The sequence below is a fragment of the Spermophilus citellus genome (assembly GCF_964194105.1).
Source record: "Spermophilus citellus genome assembly, chromosome: 1".
Lineage (NCBI taxonomy): Eukaryota > Metazoa > Chordata > Mammalia > Rodentia > Sciuridae > Spermophilus > Spermophilus citellus.
This window is the reverse complement of record NC_138182.1, coordinates 114,759,684-114,779,682: the sequence shown is the minus strand read 5'-3', so window position 1 is coordinate 114,779,682 and position 19,999 is coordinate 114,759,684. Positions and strand designations below refer to the sequence as shown.

The window sequence follows — 19,999 nt, the reverse complement described above, 5'->3', positions numbered from 1 at the left end:
TCGGACTTACACTCCCCAAGGAAAGCAGAGGCAGAAAAGTCGCCCAGATCGCCGCGAGGTGGAAACTGCAGGACGGGGGCCGGAACCAAGACTCGGTGGCGCCGCGTTCCGCCCGGACCTCTGGCCGAGGCGCCGCACGCTTCCGCCCTGCGCGCATGCGCCCGGCACACTGCCGCTCTCCGCGCAAGCGCAGAGTTCTTCGCCTCACAGCTGACCAGCTGCCGCTGGAGGTCGCTTCCGGGTCCGGTTAAAGCCGGCGGACTTGGCACTTATCTTCCCCGCTGCCTCGGCTGCGGCCCGGTAGGCTCCTGCCCAGCCCCGGGATAGCCCGGCCCCCATGGCTGACGCGGTGACGAGTTTGAGCCTTTCTTTACCCAGAGCCCCTAGGGGTCTCCAGGGGGCGGCGGGGCGCGGAGGGGCGATGGGGGCCCGAGGGGGCGGCCGGACGGAGGGAGACCGGGCCGGGGTCGTTGAGGGGGCCCTTTGGAAGGAGAGGACCATTTGTCCCGAAAGAGCGGGAGGCTCGGGAGGCTGGAGGAGCCTGGGGGCTGCTTCCAGGTGGAGCGGTAAGGGCGGCCGACTGAGTCGCGGGCAGGTTGGGGGCCGGCGTGCTGCGGCCCGGTGCTGGTAGCCTCAGTTCCCGTGGGCACGGCGTGGAGGCTGGTTCTTCCTCCGGCCCTGGGGATTGGACCCGGGGGCTGTACTACTGAGCCTTAGTCCCAGCCCCTTTTAAAAATGTCTGTGACGGAGTTTTGCCGAGTTGGCCTCGAAGTTGCTGTCCTCCTCTCCAAGTCTCCTGAGTTACTTGGGATTACAGGTGTGGCCACCACCCCTGGGAATGGAGGTTACTGGGCTGGGGCCTTTCAGGAAACTGACCCCGCACGCGCACCCCTTCAAACCCTGTCAAATCAAAGGTTTCAGACATGTCTTTCCGAGTAACATGCATGAGTTTAGTGAAGGGATAGGAAAGGGTAAAGGGGACACTCAAGGGAGAGAGTAGGTCCTCTCAGGAGAGGGACAGCGTGCCTCTTCTGCACTCCAGTTTTATTGGGGATCACAGTGAAGTTTCTAGGGAATCCCCCCTTGACTTGACAGCAGGATGACATCGGACTTTCGGGTCCCCGCTGTCATGACAACTCTGTCACCTTGGCCTGTGGATTCTTTTTTTTTTTTTTTTTAAGTTGTAGTTGGACATTTATTTATTTGTTTTTATGTGGTGCCGAAGATGGAACCCAGCGTCTTGCACATGCTAGAAGAGCTCTACTGCTGAGCCACAACCCCCTGGCCCATGGATTCTTAAGTCTAAATTCTTACAGGTTTTATGGTTAGGAGGAACTATCCTTTATCTCCCTGAGTTCCAGGATCTGGTCTGTGGAAAGGGTCACAAAATCTCCTCTTTCAGGGTAACTTGGATTCCTTTGAGAGACATTATTTCAAACTTGCATTTCTCCTGCAGGTAACATGCAGCACAGTGGGCCCATTTTTATGGAATTACTCCCTTAACTCTGTGTTACCACCAGTTGCTTCTGTCTGTCCTCTACCATGGATGTCATTATTGTAGGCTAGGCCATGGTAGGAAATGGGAATGTACACAGAAATTAAAATGGAGAGAAAGACTCAGTCATAAGCCCATCCACAGATGACCATTTTAAAATTCTCTGATACAGAGCCTATGTTTCCAGGCACGTTTGCGTTCACTCATTTAGCCCCCTTCCTTTCTCCCTTTTTTCTTCCCCTAGTATCTTCTTATGTAGGCATAGTGTTACGTTGTGTATGTGTTTTCATTCTCTTTCCTGGATATCTGAAGAAATGAATGTTTTGTCTGCTGTTGAACCCCCTGCTGGCCAGCAGCCTCAGGTGGCTTTAGGATGGGGCTTGTCAATGAAAGACTGACTGTAAACTGGGAATTACGCCCCAGCCCCAGTTTCCAGGGAGGGGAGAGGGACTAAAGGCTGTGTTGATCAGTAGTGACAATGATTTTTATCCATCAAGCCCATGGAATGATACCTACATAAAACTCCAAAGCACGGGGTTCTGAGAGCTTCCTGGTAGGTAAATGTGGGGAGGTTCCTGGAGGGTGGTGCCCAGGGAGAGGCCTCTTCCCATACCTTACCCCCACCTACCTACCTATACCGCCCCCCTCTATATATAAAATCATCTTCATCTGTGTTCTTTTTCATCTGTGTTCTTTGTAGTATCCTTTATAATAAAATAGTAAATGCAAGTATTTCCCTGAGTTCTCTGAAACACTTGAGCAAATAAATCTAAATTGAGGAGGAGTTATTGGGAATACTGATTTATAACTGGTGGGTCAGAAGCCCAGGTGAGTCAATCTGGGCTTGTGAGGTGGAATGGGGAGGCAGAAGGGGCTGGGGAGTAGTGGAGGGACAGCCCTCAGTCTGTGGGATTTGATCCTGTCTCAAGCATACAATATCAGAATTAAGTTGAATTAGGGAACATCCAACTTGTGTCCTCTGCTGAATTGCTGAATTGTTTGCTTCCTGGTGTGTGTGTGTCTGTGAAATTCTCATACATGTGTCAAAGTGTGTTGTTAGAGTATAGGGGAAACCAATTTTGAGTTTTGTACACATGTGCACACACAAATTTTTCTTAACACTCTATATATGTATATATAGTTTTCAAAAAACTTAACAATAAACTACGATCTTTCCATGTGTTTCCCCTATACTCAATGTCCTTTGGGTATTTGATTTCACTTGTGCATGCAGACTGGGGAGGCCAATGGGAAAAGTGGGGTGCAGAGTGTTTATAATTGTCTCAGTATGTGAGAAGTATGATTCATCACAGAATTTGCCTCATGAGGAAAGTATGTATAATATATATATATATATATATATACACACACACACACACACACACACACACACACACACACCCATGGAATAATACCTGCATAAAATATGCAGTTAACCTTGTGTTACCACCAGTTGCTTCTTTCTGTCCCCTACCATGGATGTCATTGTGGGCTAGGCCATGGTAGGAAATGGGAATGTACACAGAAGTTAAAATGGAGAGAGACTCAATCATAAGCCCATCCACAGTTGACCATTTAAAATTTTTCTGGTATAGAGCCTGTGTTTCTAGGCATGTGTGAATTCACTCATTTAGCCCCCTTTCTCCCCCCTTTTTTTTTTTCTGGGAGACTTATTTCAGGTTAACAGCATATTTTATGTAGTTATCATTTTCTGCCCTGCCACCTCACCTCACAAGCCCAGATTGACTCATCTGGGCTTCTGACCCACCAGTTATAAATCAGCATTCCCAATAACCCCTCCTCAATTTTGATTTTTTTGCTCAAGTTAACATTTATAATAAATTAGTTAAACATTTACTAATTTATTATAAAGGATACTACAAAAATGCACTGGTATGTGTATTGATATTATATGTATATAATATATGTATATACACACACATACATAAAAATAAATACAGTTCTGTTCTACTGGGGAATCAAGGATTGAACCTGGGATGCTCAACCACTGAGCCACATTCCTAGCCCTGTTTCGTATTTTATTTAGAGACAGTGTCTCACTGAGTTTTGTGGGGCCTTGCTGCTGCACCTTGCTTTGAACTTGTGATCCTCCTGCCTTAGCCATCCAAACCTCTGGGATTACAGACATGCGCCACCATGCCCAGCTTTTTGTTTTTTTATCCATGGTTCCTGGCTTATAATTCCCTCCACAGGGCAAACCATAGAAACTAGAATTTCTTGGAGATGTCAAAAATAATCTGAATAGATGGGCTTACTGGGTTTCCTCACCCTTTCTATTAGCAGTCAGGCCTGTGCTATAGTCTCCATAACAACTGGAAAGGAAAGGGTTCAGAGAGTTTTCAGGTAGCCGCATAGAGGGAGGTACCTGGAAGGTGGTGCACAGGTAGGATGTAGAAGCCTGTACCCATTCCCTATGCCTCTTACATGTCTCTTCATCTGTATTCTTTGTATTGTCTTTTATGATAAACCAGTGAATGTAAGTAAGTAGTTCCCTAGTTCTTTGAGCCATTTGAGGAAATCCAATCCAAAAAGGAGTTATGGTTATGTATGGGAGACTGTCAGAAGCACAGGCAAGACAGCCTGGGGCTTGTAATTGGCATCTTGAAGACTGAGCTCTCAAACTAGGATCTGATGCTATCTCCAGGCTGAATCAGAATTGGATCAAAGTAGAGTATGTCCTGTTGGTGTCCCTTGTTGCAGAATTGCTCACTTGCTGGTGGGGCAAAACCTTTATAGTTTTTGGGGTCACAGAAGTCTCCTGTGTTGATTGTGGTGTGAGAGCAGAGGTAAGGCCGCTTGTTCTATTTTTTATTTTATTATTTTGAGACAGAGTCTCGCTCAGTTGCCCAGGCTGACCTTGAACTTGTGCTCCTCCTGCCTCTGCCTCCAGAGTCACTGAGATCACTTACCTGCATGCCCCCTCATGCCTGGCAGAACGGGTTGTTTGTTTTTTCCCCACACAGTTTGAAATTCAGATAAGCATTTCCCAGGCTGAATTTCTGTGCCTGAGACCAAGTTCTCTGAGAAAGAGGAGGTCAGGGCCAGCACATCCACATACACCCCAAGATCTCTGGGGACAATTAAGTTCTTATCCACATGTCTAGGACCTTAAACTTTTTTTATTGGTTCTTTTTAGTTATACATGACAAAAGAATCCATTTTGATATAATTATGAAAATATGTAATTTTACTTAGGATCCAAGTCTGTGGATGTACGCAATGGTGAGATTCACTGTTGTGTATAGGACCTTGAACTCTTGAGCCAGATATTTGTTGCCATATTTCCCCTTATCCACATGGTGGCCCTCTGGTGTTAATGTGAGCACTGTTGTACATGTGGGAGGGAAGAGAGGTCTGGAATACAGGTATATGTCACTGAAGTTCCCTGGCAGAGCCAGGAACCAGCTAGTGATGCACATCCTTTGGCCCCACTCAGACTTACAGAACCTGACCCTCTTGGGTAGTGCCATCCCTGAAAGAGCAACAGGAAAGGGGTTGAAGTTAGTGTTTTGGAGGAAGCGCAGTGGAAACAGCACACAATCAGCTCTCTCTGAAAAGCTAGCACATGCACTGTGAGTAGGCCATGGGGTTGGGTTGAAATGCCCTCGGACAGCATGACTGAGCCTTCCAGGGTGGGGCTGGGAGCCTCTGAGGGAGTGGAAAGAGGATATACTGTAGAGTGGGAGGACAGGTAATGGGAAAAAGCCAGCTGCACTGCCCCACCACATACACTGCCCCTCTGTTTTCTCTTCCAGCCTTGAAATTTGGAGGTAGTGGGAGGTGTGTAAAATGTCTCTAGCTCTGCTACTTTGGAAATGAACTAAAAATAGGGTGTTTACTTACTGTTGAGTCTCACTTGGGCTCCTGTATGATGGAAATGCTGAAAGACATGCATTATGCCAACCATGATGTTAGTAGTGCTGGCCGTGTGACCAAGTACTTGTTCCCTAAGAGCGTCACTTGGATATATTAGCCTCAGACACCCCAGAGCTTCATGCCATGACCTCCCATGCTAAATCTGTGTTGTACACGCAGGGTCAATGCAGGTCTTAGGGTTCATGGTGGTGCTGTGTAGGCTGTTCCAGCTTGCAGTAGGCAGCATCCCAATGATGACTCTGGGAATGGAGCATCACCAGAAAGCTAGGCAGTGTGCGAGGGAATGGATAGAGTCCTTATTTCCATGTGGTGGGATGTGGCTCATTCAGCACACATGCATGGGGGCCTGTTAGCTGTGGTGTTCTCTTTCTCTTGTGTGCAGACTTTAGTTGACAGCATTGTAAATGTGAACAAGCTCTGGAGTGTGGGAATGCTTTGCTAGGTGATGGTTCAGGGGATTAATTAGGAAGGGCTCAGGTGCCATTTGAGCAGAGGCCTGAAGTGAAAAGTGTCATTCATTTCCAGAGAGAATAGCTAGTGGAAAGGGCAGCAGAATTAAGCTGCAGAATGCATTTGGCTGTGGTGAGGAGTTGGACTTACTCCAAGTACACTGGGAAAGGTGTTTTTGTTTTTGTGGTTGTTTCTTTTTCAGTGACGGGGGTGCTAGAGATGGAACCTGGGGCTTTGCTGGTGTTAGGCATGTGCTCTACCACTGAGCTACATCCCTGTTCTACGTTGGGAAGGGATTTGGGCAGAAGAGTCACTTTTCATAATTCTGTTTTATTGGTTGCTGGGCAGAGAACAGGTGGTGGGGTCAGGGTGAAATTGGGAGGTCAGCTGAGGATTTGTTCTGGTGGGTGATGGCCCTTCCTTGGAGAGGTGTGGATGAGGAGATGGAGAACAGTGGAACGCTGCCAGGATTTTTGATGGTTTGTTCAGGAGGATGAGGAAGAGAGGAATCTAGGGAAACTTGAGTCCAGTGAAGTCTTTATGAGAAGAGCACTTCTGTGGGGGCTAGTCAGGTAGGAGGTACTTCTTAGTTATGGATTGGCTGTGCCCAGCAAGTGGCCAGATGAGGAGCTGATAGTGGTTGCTTGGTAGGTGTGGTATGGAGATGCCCAAAGCCTACCAGATATTTGAGTTGAGGCCTAGAAAATTTAGGGCTTAGTAGGTACATTAAGTAGAATGAGCATTGATTGAAGTGACATTTAGTGCCATGGTTCTGTAACAAGGACCTTGACTCTTCACTTTTGCCTGCTAATGTCTGATGGGTGGCTAAAAGCAAGACTAAAGACTTGGGCCCTTTGCCTGAATTTTGCATCCATCTCCTTTGCTTTAAGTCACCTTGGATTCCAGAACAAGATCTGATCTGATAAACACCTTGTGATGAGTCAAAGCATTGACATCTCTCTGTCTCCTCCCTTCCCCCTTCCCCTCTCTCCCCCCCTCTCCCTCCCATCCCCCTATTTTGGGTACTTAGGACTGAACACACTTTATCCCTGAGCTACATCCCCAGTCCTTTATCTTTTGAGACAGTGCCTTGTTAAGTTGCTGAGCCTTGCTTCAAACTTGCAATCCTCCTGCCTCACAACCTGCTGAGTTGTTGGGAGTATAGGCATGCGCCACTGCGCACAGCTTCAGATGGCACCTTTCGTATCTGGGACAAGGCCCCACTGACCAATCCTGAGATTATGATGGACAGACTACACCTGATCAACATCATCTGCGTTGGCAGCTTCAAAAAGCCTCCAGCTATGCAAATCCCCAACCCTTGTTTTCATTCCCCTTTGTATAAAACCTCAAGTCATTATCAGCCCCCAAGACAGGGTTAAGGTCGTGGGTGCCCTTGTCTTCCCCGTGTAGCTGCTACAAAGTTTCTTTCATGTTTTCACCATTACCTTTTCTGTTTGGTTTTAGCAAGTGGCCATACTTGATTTGTAGGATGCCCAGAATCAGGCCTCTGCCTAGGACTCTGGTATCCGTGCTCTTTTGATGAAGAGAGGAATTTTTTTTAATAGGAAAAGGCCATGTCCAGTTAGGCAGGTGTGAGTGGAAGGACCAGGAAAAGACACAGAAAACCGGTGCCTATACAACTTGGATGCCTGAGACCAGGAGTAGTGTCCGGGAGGTCCTGATATGAAGACTTCTGGGCGTCAGGTAGGGGAATGCATTTTGCAGTGTAAGAACAAGCATGGGCATTGGGTGGCCATCTGGAGGCCACTGGTGACTGACATGTCGGGGGAGTGATGGGAATAAGAGCATTCGGGAGGCACTTAGGTGTTGGTGGGGGGAGGTCAGAAAGCAGTGTCTCTTCTGGGGCCTGGATGATGGTATCTGAGAGAGACCTGTGTGTGTGGTTCTCCCTCTCTAGTACTGGGGGTAAAACCCAAGGGCACTCTACTACTGAGCTACATCCCCAGCCCTTTTTATTTTGAAATAGGGTCTCACTAAGTTGCCCAGGTTGGCCTTGAACTTGTGATCCTCCTGTCTCAGCCTCCTGAGTCACTGGGATGACAGGAGTGTGCTACAGCAAATGGCTGTGTGTGTGTGTAAGTTGGAGATCTTAGAGCATGTTTGTGAACTGATGAGGTGACCTAGGGAATGGCTGGCTGACTGCACACTGCAGGGCATGTCTGGCTGCCACGTGTTTGTAAATGAAGTTGTATTGGGACACCCACCTCCTTGTTTTGATGTGTTGTCTGACTATTTGTCCTCTACAGTGGCAGAGGTGAGTGACTATGGCAGACCCATGGCCTGTGAGATCTAAAGTACTTGTCATTTGGCTTATAACAGATCAAGTTTGCAGAACCGGGTACGGGGGAGATGCAGTTGTTGGTGCTAGAGAGAAGTGGGTTGGAATGGAGAGCTCAGGAGGAAGGCTTGGCCTTATAGGAGGGCAGGGACCCCCTTCCTGAGGAGTCTGCATGAGTGATTGTGTGTCGGGCAGGAGGTGACGAGGAAGGACATGGAGGTTTTGTACATGCTTGGAAGATTTCTGGTGCATTGTGGGAATGTTTTTTTCTCACTTCTGTCCTTCCACTTAGTGTCCATTTACTTTGATTTTCTGGGAAAGGTGCCCTGGAGATCTGTGGTAGGAAAAGTTGTGGCCACACATTTCTCCTTTTGCTGCTTTCTTGATATTTCACATTTGAATACTTTTCTCCTATTTATTATCTATAATGTCATAAGGACATAAGGACAAATGCTTCCTCATCTTTTATTTTTCTGTCCTTTTCTCTGAATTTTAAAGTGTCTTACTGCTGGTGGTGTTCTGAAGTCTTTTAGTTATTTTACCAGAGAGAGTAAACAGAGGCCCAGTAGGTGAGGTCACTTTTCCAAAGTTATAAAGTTTGTGATAAAGTGAAGGAGCTGAGTAGGAGCCTAAGAAAGCTTTCTCTGACGCTAGGTAAGGTAATTCTTTGGGGGAATTTGTGAACAATTTCACTTCACACTCATGGACTACCTTCATGAGGTATATGCTCAGGAAGTCACTTGTGGTCAGGTAATTATTCACTTTCCATAATGTGTGTAGCAGTGTGATTGAATGAAATATATATTTTTTCTGTTTTCTGGCAGTCAACTCCTAAGAAACTTGGGAATCTCTGAAATGATAAAGTATTTTTGTCTGCTGAAGAGCCCCCGCTGGCCAGCAGCCCCAGGTAGCTTCAGGATGGGACTCATCACTGAAAGACCAAGCGCAGGTTCCAGGTTGGGAATTTCAGCCCCATCCCTAGCCTCCAGGGAAGGGAGAGGAGCTGAAGGTTGATTTGATTAGCAATGGCCAGTGATTTAATCTATGAAGCCCATGGAATGAAACTTCCATAAAAACCCAAAAGCACAGGATTCTGAGAGCTTCCTGGTAGGTAAATGTAGGGAGGTACCTGGAGGGTGGTACCCAGGGAGGGCATGGAGGCCTCTTTCCCACACCTTACACAAGTGTTTCCCAGAGTTCATTGAACCACTTGAGCAAGCTGATCAAACCCAGGGAGAGGGTTATAGAATTCTGATCAGAGCACAGGTTAAGGCAGCCTGGGCTGGCAATTGACATGAAATGGGGACCATCTTAGGAAACTGAGTCCTCAACCTGTGGGATCTGATCCTGTCTCAAGCAGGCAGTGTCAGAATTGAGTTGGGTTAGAGAACCGTCCACTTTAGAACTGATAGCTGGATGGGGTGTGGGGGAAAACCCACTGTACTTGTGGTGTCAGAAGTGATCTTTGTTGAGTATAGTAGGAGGAACCCAATGTGAGTTTTTTTTTTTTTCCCTGCATGTACCCAGGCATTGAACCATTTAATGAGCCATGATCACCCCATCCCCACATGTATGGGTGTGACCAGGTAGTAAGGAGCCCCTTTCAGCTGAAACAACAGGGCAAGGCCATCCTCAGGGGCCAACTGGCACTCAAGCATGGAGCTCTTCACCTTTGGTGCTTTTCTTAGACTTTAAGGACATGGCTGAGTTGAAGTAGCTCAACCTCCTCTAATTTTGAGAAGTGGTGCCACTGGCTTGTGGAGGGTGACACTCGTGACCTTTGCCTGTGCTGTGGCCACTGTACTTACTGGGGTACATGCAGGTTGTTTATAGCACTAAATGTTTCAGCACCTGCCCCTGCCCACTTTTAATATGGGATTGAAAAATTCAGGTGCTTTACCACTGAGCTACATCTCTAGCATTTTTTATTTTGAGATAGGGTCTCACTGAGTGGCTGAGGCTGGCTTTGTTGTTTGTTTTGATTAGGACCATTTTTGCTATTCTGCAATCTTTCTGCCCTAGCCTTCTGAATTGCTGGGATAACAGGCGTGTGCCACTGGGTCTGGCTGCTCCTGTCTCTTGAGTCACTACAGTGGAGGGTTCCAGTGTATGTTTCCAAATTCAGGGACCTGTTGCCCAGGATTCACTGTGATTTATCCATGTGTTGGGAGATACTAAGACATTGGAAAGGCTTGTCCTGTTGGAGAACTTTTGTGTGGACCTGGGGTATGCTGGGAGCTGTGGGGAGGGTGGTCCTGCTAGAGGCACTTCTTCCTCAGATTCAAGACTACTTTCTATACAGAAAGAAAAGATGTCTTCTGTAACTGAGAAAATTTCCTCAGTGTTCCAGTGACATCAGGTTGTTAACTTCCTGGCTTTCTTAGGGTGAGAGTAAAAGTATTTTGTTTATTTTTAATGAGGAGGTTCCTTTTGGTATGGCTAAGGACAGGTTCTTAGGAGGCCTAGCTTAGGATCCCCGTAGGACCAAGGTCCCATCTGTGATCTGGGATTATTTCTAAGGTTTCTTCAACCCTGATAACTGTGTTTCTTTTAAGACTCATTTTATTTTTTTTGATGATGACAAAATCTGGTACATCAGCTTTTTTTGCAGTGTGTCCTGATTTCAGGAATTAGTAACTGGTAGAGCTATGTTCTGGTACTTTGCTCATATCTGGGAAATATGGCTAAGAGAAAGCCTAGGATGAATTGTATTACCAGAGAAGTTGAATTTATTTAAGAGCAGACTTGTTGGAATTTTCATTTAGCTCTAACCTGGCCCCTCAATTTTGTGTATGTTGAGCATGCCATTATGTAGTTTGCCTTCTTCCTGTTCTCATCTTCATCATCACGTTTGTTTGTTTCTGTGGCTACCTGTTGTCTGAGGCCAATTCTGATCACGTGGTAAAAATGAAAGCCAGGTGGCAGGTTCTGGGTATGGTGATGCCCTACCAGTCATAGAGAATTCAGGACACAGTGACAGTCTCCTCAGACCCCTAACTGACCAGCTGCTGTGTCACTCTGATTTGTTCAGCTTGTCTTGTACAGATGCACAAATGTGGTAAATCATGAGTGCCTGTCAAGTCACTGAACAAGGACTCAGAATAGAATATGGTTTTCATTCTCCAAAGCTTCCAGTCAAACAAACCAGAGGTACCAAATCATGTCCCAAGCGCATTAAGCCTCTGCAACACCCCCTCCCCCCCGTGGGAAGGAAGAGAGGGGAGAGGGTTAGGGTCAGGGAGAGGAGAGGGCCAGGTGGCTCTTCTCACCTTGGGCAGAACACTGTGGTTGCATCGGGGGTGGGGAAGTGGGGTACTTCTGCAAGCTTATGTTGAGAATTGGCTTTGCATACATGGATTAATTTCTGGGTTCTCTATTCTGTTCCAAAGGTATGAGTGTCATTTTTATGCCATGCTTTGGTTACTATGGCTTTGTAATATGATTTTACTTTTGTTTTTTGTTTTTCCAGTACTAGGGATTGAACCTAGGGCTTGCCACGTGCTAGGCAAATACTCTACCATTGAGCTACATCCTCAATCCTTGTAGAATATGTTTCGAAGTCAGACATTATGATGCCTCTAGCTTTATTGTTTGTTTTGCTCATTTTCACTATTCTGGGTCTTCTATGGTTCCATATGAATTTTAGGATTGTTTTTCTACTTCTGTGAAGAATACCTTTGGCATTTTTATGGAGACTACATTGAACTTATAGGTCACTTTGGGTAGCATAAGCATTTTAATAATATCCTTCCAACCCATGAACACATAATATCTTCCCTTTTGTGTATGTCCTCTATAATTTCTTTTGCAGTATCTGTTAGAAATATCGGGTGCTGTGAGGAATCAAACACGTGCTCAGAATTAACTCAGCAAGGCAAACTTTACTTCTATAGAAGGATGTGCTACCAAAAAAATCTGGCAAGCAAGAACACACAGATTGGGTACAACTAGCATTTTACCCCTAGTGCACAAAGTCCCTCCCCAAGTTCCTCACTGGCTGAGTACAATGGGATGTACAGTCTTTCCCAATGTCACCTAAGTTTTACTGTCTCCTATTGGGTTATTTAAAGAAATCTACTTTTAGCTGTTCCTACCCCCTTTGTTCTCCTGTGGTGGGAAGGCCTTCTTGGGGTGCATGCATTCTAACATGTGTATAGCTTTTACTTCTTTACCTAAGTTACTATTTCTATTTTTTTTTTTGTACAGGGGATTTAACCCAGAGGCACTTAACCACTGAGACATGTCCCCAGCCCCTTTTATTTTTTATTTTGAGACGTCTTGCCAAGTTGTTTAAGGCCTCACTAAGTTGCTGAGGCTGGCTTTGAACTTCTGATCTTTCCACCTCAGCCTCATGAGTTGCTGGTACTATAGGTATGAACTACCATGCCTGGCCCTAAATTACTATTTCTTAACAGAGATTTCTGTCTCTGTTAGTTAGGCTGACCCCTTCCCCCACCTTCTGTTTGGCAAGAGACTATGCAGGTGCATAGACTTTGGATCTGCCATATCCATAGGTGTGGTGCTATTGTGTGTCTTTGCATTCTGCTTTCTTTCCCCTCTGGCTGCCTTTCTTAATCCCAGTTTTACATTTAAGGCTAAATATTATTCTGAAAGTGGACCACTAGACTTTCTATTTCTCACAATGTCTGATAATTTTCTTTGTAGAGATCTTTGATTTCCTTTGTTACAGTTATCCCCAATTCATCCTTGTCTTATAAGTATTATGAATGAGATTGCTCTCTTGATTTCTTTTTCAGCAATCTTGTTGTCAGAATGTAAAATGTTACTGATTTTTGTATGTGGACTTTGCATTTTGAAACTTTACTGAATTTGTTTATCAGTTCTAACAGCTTTTTGATACGGTCATTAGGGTTTTGTTTGGAGATCTAACCCAGTGCCCAACACATGCAAGGCAAGTGCTCTCCCACTGAGCTAAACCTGTAAACATAGGGTTTTCTTTCTTACTTACTCCCCCCTTTTGTTTGTTTGTTTTTATATTTGGGTATTGAACCCAGGGGTACTTATCCTCTGATCCATGTCCCCAGTCCTTTTTATTTTTTATTGTGAGACAGGATCTTACTAAGTTGCCTAGAACCTTGCTAAATTGCAGAGGCTGGTGTCAAACTTGTGATCCTCCTGCCTCAGTCTCCTAAGTCACTGGGATTACAGGTGTGTACCACTGTACTTGGCAGACCTGGGGTTCTACACTAATTCATATCATCTGCGAACATAACTGGACTTCCTTCCTTCCAATTTGAATGCCTTTTTTCTCTTCCATAATTGCTTTTGCTGACCCTCTAGTACTGTATTGAGTAAGAGTAGTGATGGTGGACATCCTTGTCTTATTCCAGATCTTAGAAGAAACGCTTTCAGTTTTTTCCTAGTCAGTATAATATTGGCTGTGGATTTTTATATATGACCTTAGTAGTCTGAGATGTGTTCCTTCTGTACCTACTTTGTTGAGTCTTTATCAGGAGGGGAGTTGGATCTTTTTGAGTGCCTTTTCTGTATTTTTAATTGTCGTATGGTTTCTGTACTTTATTGTTGGTGTGCTGGGTAATGCTTATTGATTTATAAGTGTCAGACCATCTTTGTACCTCAGGGATGAGTCCTCCTCCATCATGGTGTATGATCTTTTTTCATGTGCTGTTGGGTTTCTAGTGATTTATTGAGAATTTTTGTATTCATATTCATCCAGGACATTAGTCTATATTTTTCTTTTTTAATTGTATTTTTGTCTGGTTTTGGTAACAGGGTAATGCTGGTTTCATAAAAGAAAAAAAAATTAGCAGAGTTTCCTCTTTTTCAACTTTTGGAATAGTTTAAGAAAAATTGGAGCCAGGTGTGGTAGCACACACCTATAATCCCAGTGACTTGGGAGGATGAGGCAGGAGGCTCACAAATTCAAGGCCAACAACTTAGTGAGGCCCTAAGCAACTTAACAAGACCCTGTCTCAAAATAAAAATAAATAAATAAAATAAAAAGGGATGAGAATATGGCTCAGTGGTCCAGTACTTCTGGATTAAATCTCAGATAGACAGACAGACAGACAGACACACACACACACACACACACACACACACACACACACAAGCAAGAAAAAGAAAAATATTTAAAATTCTACCTTTTAATTTCTTCAGTTACCTACTGTTCATTTGGGAGCATATTCATTTTCCATGTATCTGTAGATTTTCCCTTTTTTTTTTTTTTTTTTTTTTTTTTTGGTACCAGGGATTGAATCCAGGGGCACTCAACCAGTGAGCCACATCCCTAGCACTTTTTTAATATTTTATTTTGAGACAAGGTCTTGCTAAATTGCTTAGGGCCTTGCTAAGTTGCTGAGGCTGCTTTGGACTCAGGATCCTTCTGCCTCAGCCTCCCAAGTTCTTGGGATTACAGATGTGTGCCACTGTACCCGTCTTGTCTCTTTTTATAGTTGTTTATTTTAGATCTGCTTTATCTGACACTACTGTAGCTATTCTTGCTTATTTTACTTTCCATTTGCAAGCTTTATGTTTTTACAGTATTTCACTTTCAGTCTATATCTTTACCAATGAAGTGAGTTTTTTATATAGTTGGGTTTTGTTTTCTTCGGGTTTTTGTTATTGTTGTTTTTATTATGTTAGGGATTGAACCGGCCTTACGCATGTGAGGCAAGTACTGTACCAACTGAGCTATATCCCCAGCCCCTTGAGTTTTATTTTTGTTTGGTATTAGGGATTTGAACCCAGAGATGCACTGCCACTGAGCTGCATCCCCAGCCCTTTTTATTTTTCATTTTGAGACAGGGTCTCACTGAATAATTAAGGACCTTGCGAAGTTGCTGAGACTGACTTCGAACTGCAGTCTTACTGCCTCACCTCCTGAGTCACTGGGATTACAGGTGTGTGCCATCACATCCAGCTGTGAGGGAGATCTTCCCGGTTCCCACTGGGAGAGGCTAGGCAAGGCAGGGAGATATGGTACTTATAGCCTCTCTCCTGGGACTGCAGGACGCTGTGGGTCTGTCTTTTACCTCTTGACACTCATAGGCTTAAGGCTTTTAGTGGCATCAGACTGGTGGTCAGACCTTCAAGCAAATGGCGCCTTGCAGTGGCTGTTGTAGCAGCCTGGGTCCTGGGCTCGGAGAGGGCCGATGTGAGTTCCTTCTTTGGAGTAAAGCAGTTGCTTGGACCTCAGCCAGGCCCCCCAGCTGGAGGAAAGCCTATGAGGTCTGTGGAACTCTGCAGTTAGCACTGTAGAGCTGCTGCTGCTGCTGTTCTTTTTCCACCTACCTTTTCCAGGGAGCTGGAGTTGATGCTGCTCTATGCGTTGTTCCTGTCCCTGTGCTGTCTCTGACTCTCCCTTGCTGATTTCCAGAGTTCTCCCTTAGTCACACTCCTCAGATACAGTCTTGGCTTTGCTGCCTTGATTCTCTTCTGTGGCAGAGGTGAGTTCAGGGCACCTGCACTCAGCCATGGTGTGTCTCCTTCTGCTCCGCGACCTGAATGTCCAGCCACAACCAGTGAGCTGTTGTCTTGGTTCTTCCTGGCCTGGCGGTGTGTGCAGACACATGTGGGAGGAGCAGTGTCATGACCAGGCAGGCAGGCAGACACAGGGGGACAGTGAGGTGCCGAGAAAAAGTAAAACAGGCAAAGATACATCCAGAGATGGAGGGAGAGACAGAGTAAGAAAGACAGTGAGAGACAGGGTGGTGGGGAGAGTGAGAGAGTGAGACAGGGAGAGCGGGAGGGAGAGGGAGAAAAGATACCACATTGATGTTGACCACTATCTACTTGGAAGAGGACTTTTACTTACATTACTGGGCCTGGCTCCTGCCAGGCCAGGGCTCTAAACTCACGGTCGAACCTTGTACAAGTCCTCATCCTTTCGTCGCTTATATTCTGTATCTGTGCAATGAGCAAGCTGAACCACGTGCTTTATGAGGGTTGATTCAAACCTGTCGTCCATGGCATGTCAGAGTGCCTTGATAAGTGTAAATGTAAACATAAAAACGCAGATGGTGCACCTTCACTGCTTGTGGCTCATAAAGTTATGTGTGTCATAAACATGTACATGTGCACCTGACTCCATAGTTATGCAGAACACTGTGAAATTAGAGTCCAAGACTGGAATGTTTGTCTACAGCATTGTTTACTCTGCGATTAAATACATGTAAACCTGGGCATGTGACACATCTGTAATCCCATCTACTTGGGGGCTGAGGCAGGAGGATTACAAGTTTGCTCTTAACAAGATCTTCTCTAAAAATAAAAAGGGATGAGTGTAGCTTAGCAGTAGAGCACCCCTGGATTTCATCTACAGTACCAAAAATAAATAAATGTGTGTGCGGAGGTTTCAAGGGGACCCTGTGTGAATCTCACTTGAGTGTGCTATGATGAGGACATCATTGCCATAATGGCATGTCTGTCTGGCCCAAGGAGTGAGGCCCAGGCCCTGGGGCATGCCTCTGGTGGTCGTCCTTCTCAGGGCTTGCCCAGGTGGGATGGGGCAGAGGGACTCAGGTTGGGGTGACAGGGGAGATACATACAGGTCTGGGCCTGGCAGCCCTGGCTCTCCTCTCATCCCTCTCTACCCCATATTTGCCTCCTTTGCTTGCCACAGGGAGGCTTTGGCTTTACCCTGGTGCTGCTTTCAGGCTTCTCCTACCAGTTGTTTCCTCAGGTCCCTAGTCTAAGGGTGTTGCGTCCATTCCTAGCCTCACCTGCCCACTGAATATGTTTCTTCTCCCTCAGAGCAGACATTGTGGCCTTGGTGTGGCACAGTAGACCCAGGACAGATGAGCGGTGATGTTTGCATCTACTCCTGGCCCTGCTCCTACTACTTGGATCTTGAGAAGCGATGGGTCCCTGGGAAACTGTCCTTGCTGCCTTGCTCACTCAAGTTCACAACAGACAGAGCTGGAGAGGTTCTCGTGGGCTTGCCCCTTTCCAGCATTGTTGAGATCAGGAAGGAAGCATCACACTTTATCTTCAGTGCCATCACTGTCCTGGAGAAGGGCCACCTCAAGCACTGGTTTGGCTCCTTGCGTCCCAGCCGCAATGCTGTCTTCAACATCATCGAGCACTTCTGGAGGGAACTGCTTTTGTCCCCGCCAGGTGCTGCTGCTGAGGTGACGCCTTCCCCCACAACCAGGGGGCAGGAGTTGACAGGACTGATGGCAAGTTCCCAGAGGCGCCTGGAAGATACAGCAAAGGTCCTTCACCACCAGGGTGAGCAACTGGATAGTGTCATGAAGGACCTGGAGAAGATGGACTCAGACCTGGATGTGGCCGATAGGTAGGTGAACCTGAGACTGCTCTGCCTCCCCCGTGAGGAGGGCACATCCCTACTGCAGTCCAGTTATGTGATACACCCAGCATCTGGAGGTGGGGCTGTGTACCTGGTACAGGGCACATCCCAGAGAGCTGCACGTGTTGAGAGGCTGTGCTCTGAATAAGGTTTCCTTGGGTCACCTCGGGGCCCTAGCAGTTCGAAGAGGTACAGTGAGGAGAATGTCCTCTGATGACTGTGTGAGTGACTCCTGTCCCTACAGTGCAAGCTGGCTCCTGTGTGGAGACCATGCATGTCCTGGTGTCTTGGGTCACAGGTGCAGTGAGGCCGGCATCCTCTACGACTGCACACAGGTGTGTTGCTCTTCCGACCTCAGGTCACTGAGGCGCAGGGAGGTCTGTGTCTTTTCCTGCTGTGATCTGTGTTGTGATATGTCGTGGTCTCTTTTTTAAAATGTGTTTTACCTAGTCTCTCATTGAGCTTACAGTTCATCCCCAGGGTGTGGCATTTTTCTATTGTCTCTGGTAATTTCTCACCCTGTTTTTAAACACAGGTGCCCGTGTCACTCCCGCTCTGTGGGTGTTTGTCCCCTCTTACTAGTTCCTATATGTTTCCTCTTTATTCTGCTTTGTGCTTTTGTTTTCATTCTACTTTATATTTCTTTTTTCCCTCTTCCTCTTCTAGTTTTGTATTTTAATTTCTTTTCTTTTTGTTTTTCTTTCTTTTTGGTACTAGGGATTGAATTCAGAGACACTTTACCACTGAGCCATATTTTCAGCCCTTTCTATTTTCTATTTTAATATAGGGCCTCACTAAGTTGCTTAGGCCTGGCTAAGTCACTGAGGTCATGATTTGGATGTGAGATGTCCCCCAGAAGCTCACATGAGACAATGCAAGAAGGTTCAGAGGAGAAATGACTGGGTTGTGAGGTCTTAACCCAATCAGTGAGTTAACCCCCAGTGGGGATTAGCTGTGTGGTAACTGAGGTGGTGGGAGTGGCTAAAGGAGGTGGGGCACTGGGCACGTGATTTTGGGTATATATTTTGTATCTGGAGAGTGGATTCTTTCTCTCTGCTTTGTGATCACCATGGGAGCTGCTTCTTTCTGCCACATTCTTTGGCCATGATGGTCAGCTTCACCTTGATCCCCAAGGAATGGAGCTGGTCTTCTGTGGACTGAGACCTCTGAAACTGTAAGACACTTTAAAATAAACTTTTCCCCTTTAACAATTGTTCTGGTTGGATCCTTTAGTCACAGCAGCAAAAAAAAAAAAAAAAAAAAACTGACTGAAATACTGGGCTCGCCTCGAATTGCAATCCTCATGCCTTAGCCTTATGAGTCTCTGGGGGATTATAAGTATGCGCCACTACACCTAGCTCTGTATTTTAATTTCTAGGAATTTTTGTTTTGCAAATTGTTCCTACCTATTATATCCCAGATCCTATCTTAGCAGTTTCAGTTGTCTTTTTTGCTTTTTTTTTTTTAAATGTCTGATTTCTCCTATTTGTTCTTTCTCTGAGTTCTTTTTTTCTCTATGTGTTCCTCAGAAGCATCCCTGTCCCATGATCCCTGTGTGGATGGGCTACCAGGGCTTGGCTGCACCTGGGACCTAACATCTGAGCCCTCTTGGGTCCTGCCCAGTGTGGATTATATTGCTTTCTTCTCCCTAGCAGAGTCCACCCAGGTGGCTGTGTCTGGGAATGGTGGACCCAGTTCTCTTATCGTCCCAAACAGAGTGTCTCACGGTGGGTGCCCAGGTGGGGCCCAGTGTCATTGTGCTTCCCCAGTTCTGCCTCCCACCACCTGGGCTGTCACTGGCCCCATTCTACTCCTGCTTTCCAGGCCCCACTTCCTTTTCAGCAGCGAGGTTGTTTTTTCAGCCTAACCCTGTGAATGGCTTGCAGTTCACCTCCCTGATCTGTCTAGCCAGCCTGTCCCCCATTTCCTTATTCTTGTGCTGTTTTCTCTTTCCTTCATCCTTTTGGATGTTTTGTGTTTTCAGTTTGCCATCTTTTACCAGTTCCCCAGGTATTCTCCCTAAAGGTGAGTCCTTGAAAATATTCTTTTTTTAATCATATCAGTTCAGACTTTTTAAAAATTTCTGTGTATTTTTCAAAAATTAGTTTTGAAATCTGATTTTTGTAACAACAAAATTGCTCCTTATCTATGGTTTTATGTCCTCAGTTTGTTACCCACTGTCAAATATAGTCCAAAGATTTTGAATGGAAAATTCTCAAAATAGTTCATAAATTGTAACTTGTGCACTCTGCTGAGTAGCATGATGAAATCTCACACCTTTCTGCCCTGTCCCACCCAGAGTGTGAATCACCCATTCAGCATATTCGCACTATCCTACTCTTAGTTCCTAGTAGCAGTCTTGGTTATCAGACCTGCTTGTGTTTGAGTAATGTTTGTTTTACTTAATGAAGGTCCCAAAGTGCAGGGGTAGTGATGCTGGCAGTTCAGGTATGCCAAAGAGAAGCCGTGAAGTGCTTTTTCATTCAGGCACAGTGGCCCACAATCCTCTCTCTACCGTTTGGTACTACCCACAGCTTTAGGAGTACCCTGGGGGTCTGAGGAT

General features: G+C 45.8%; 1 protein-coding gene across 10 annotated transcripts in view; it reads left to right on the top strand.

Moving 5' to 3' along the window:
- Positions 1-171: 171 nt before the first annotated feature.
- The window catches only part of SNAP47 (synaptosome associated protein 47), a 102,954-nt gene continuing 83,126 nt past the window's right edge, over positions 172-19,999 (top strand). For 4 of the 10 annotated variants that reach the window (XR_014021021.1, XM_081285731.1, XM_081285739.1 and 1 more), the window contains exons 1-3: positions 188-300; positions 7,411-7,549; positions 16,886-17,424. Coding sequence is in view for 9 of the 10 variants with exons in the window: in XM_081285731.1 (XP_081141857.1) it covers positions 7,529-7,549; positions 16,886-17,424 (560 nt within the window). In the remaining variant the exon portion in view is untranslated. Of the gene's footprint in view, positions 301-325; positions 350-7,410; positions 7,550-16,880; positions 17,425-19,999 lie in introns of those variants that run through there. The other 6 variants (XM_081285738.1, XM_081285735.1, XM_081285734.1 and 3 more) reach the window with 6 other exon arrangements.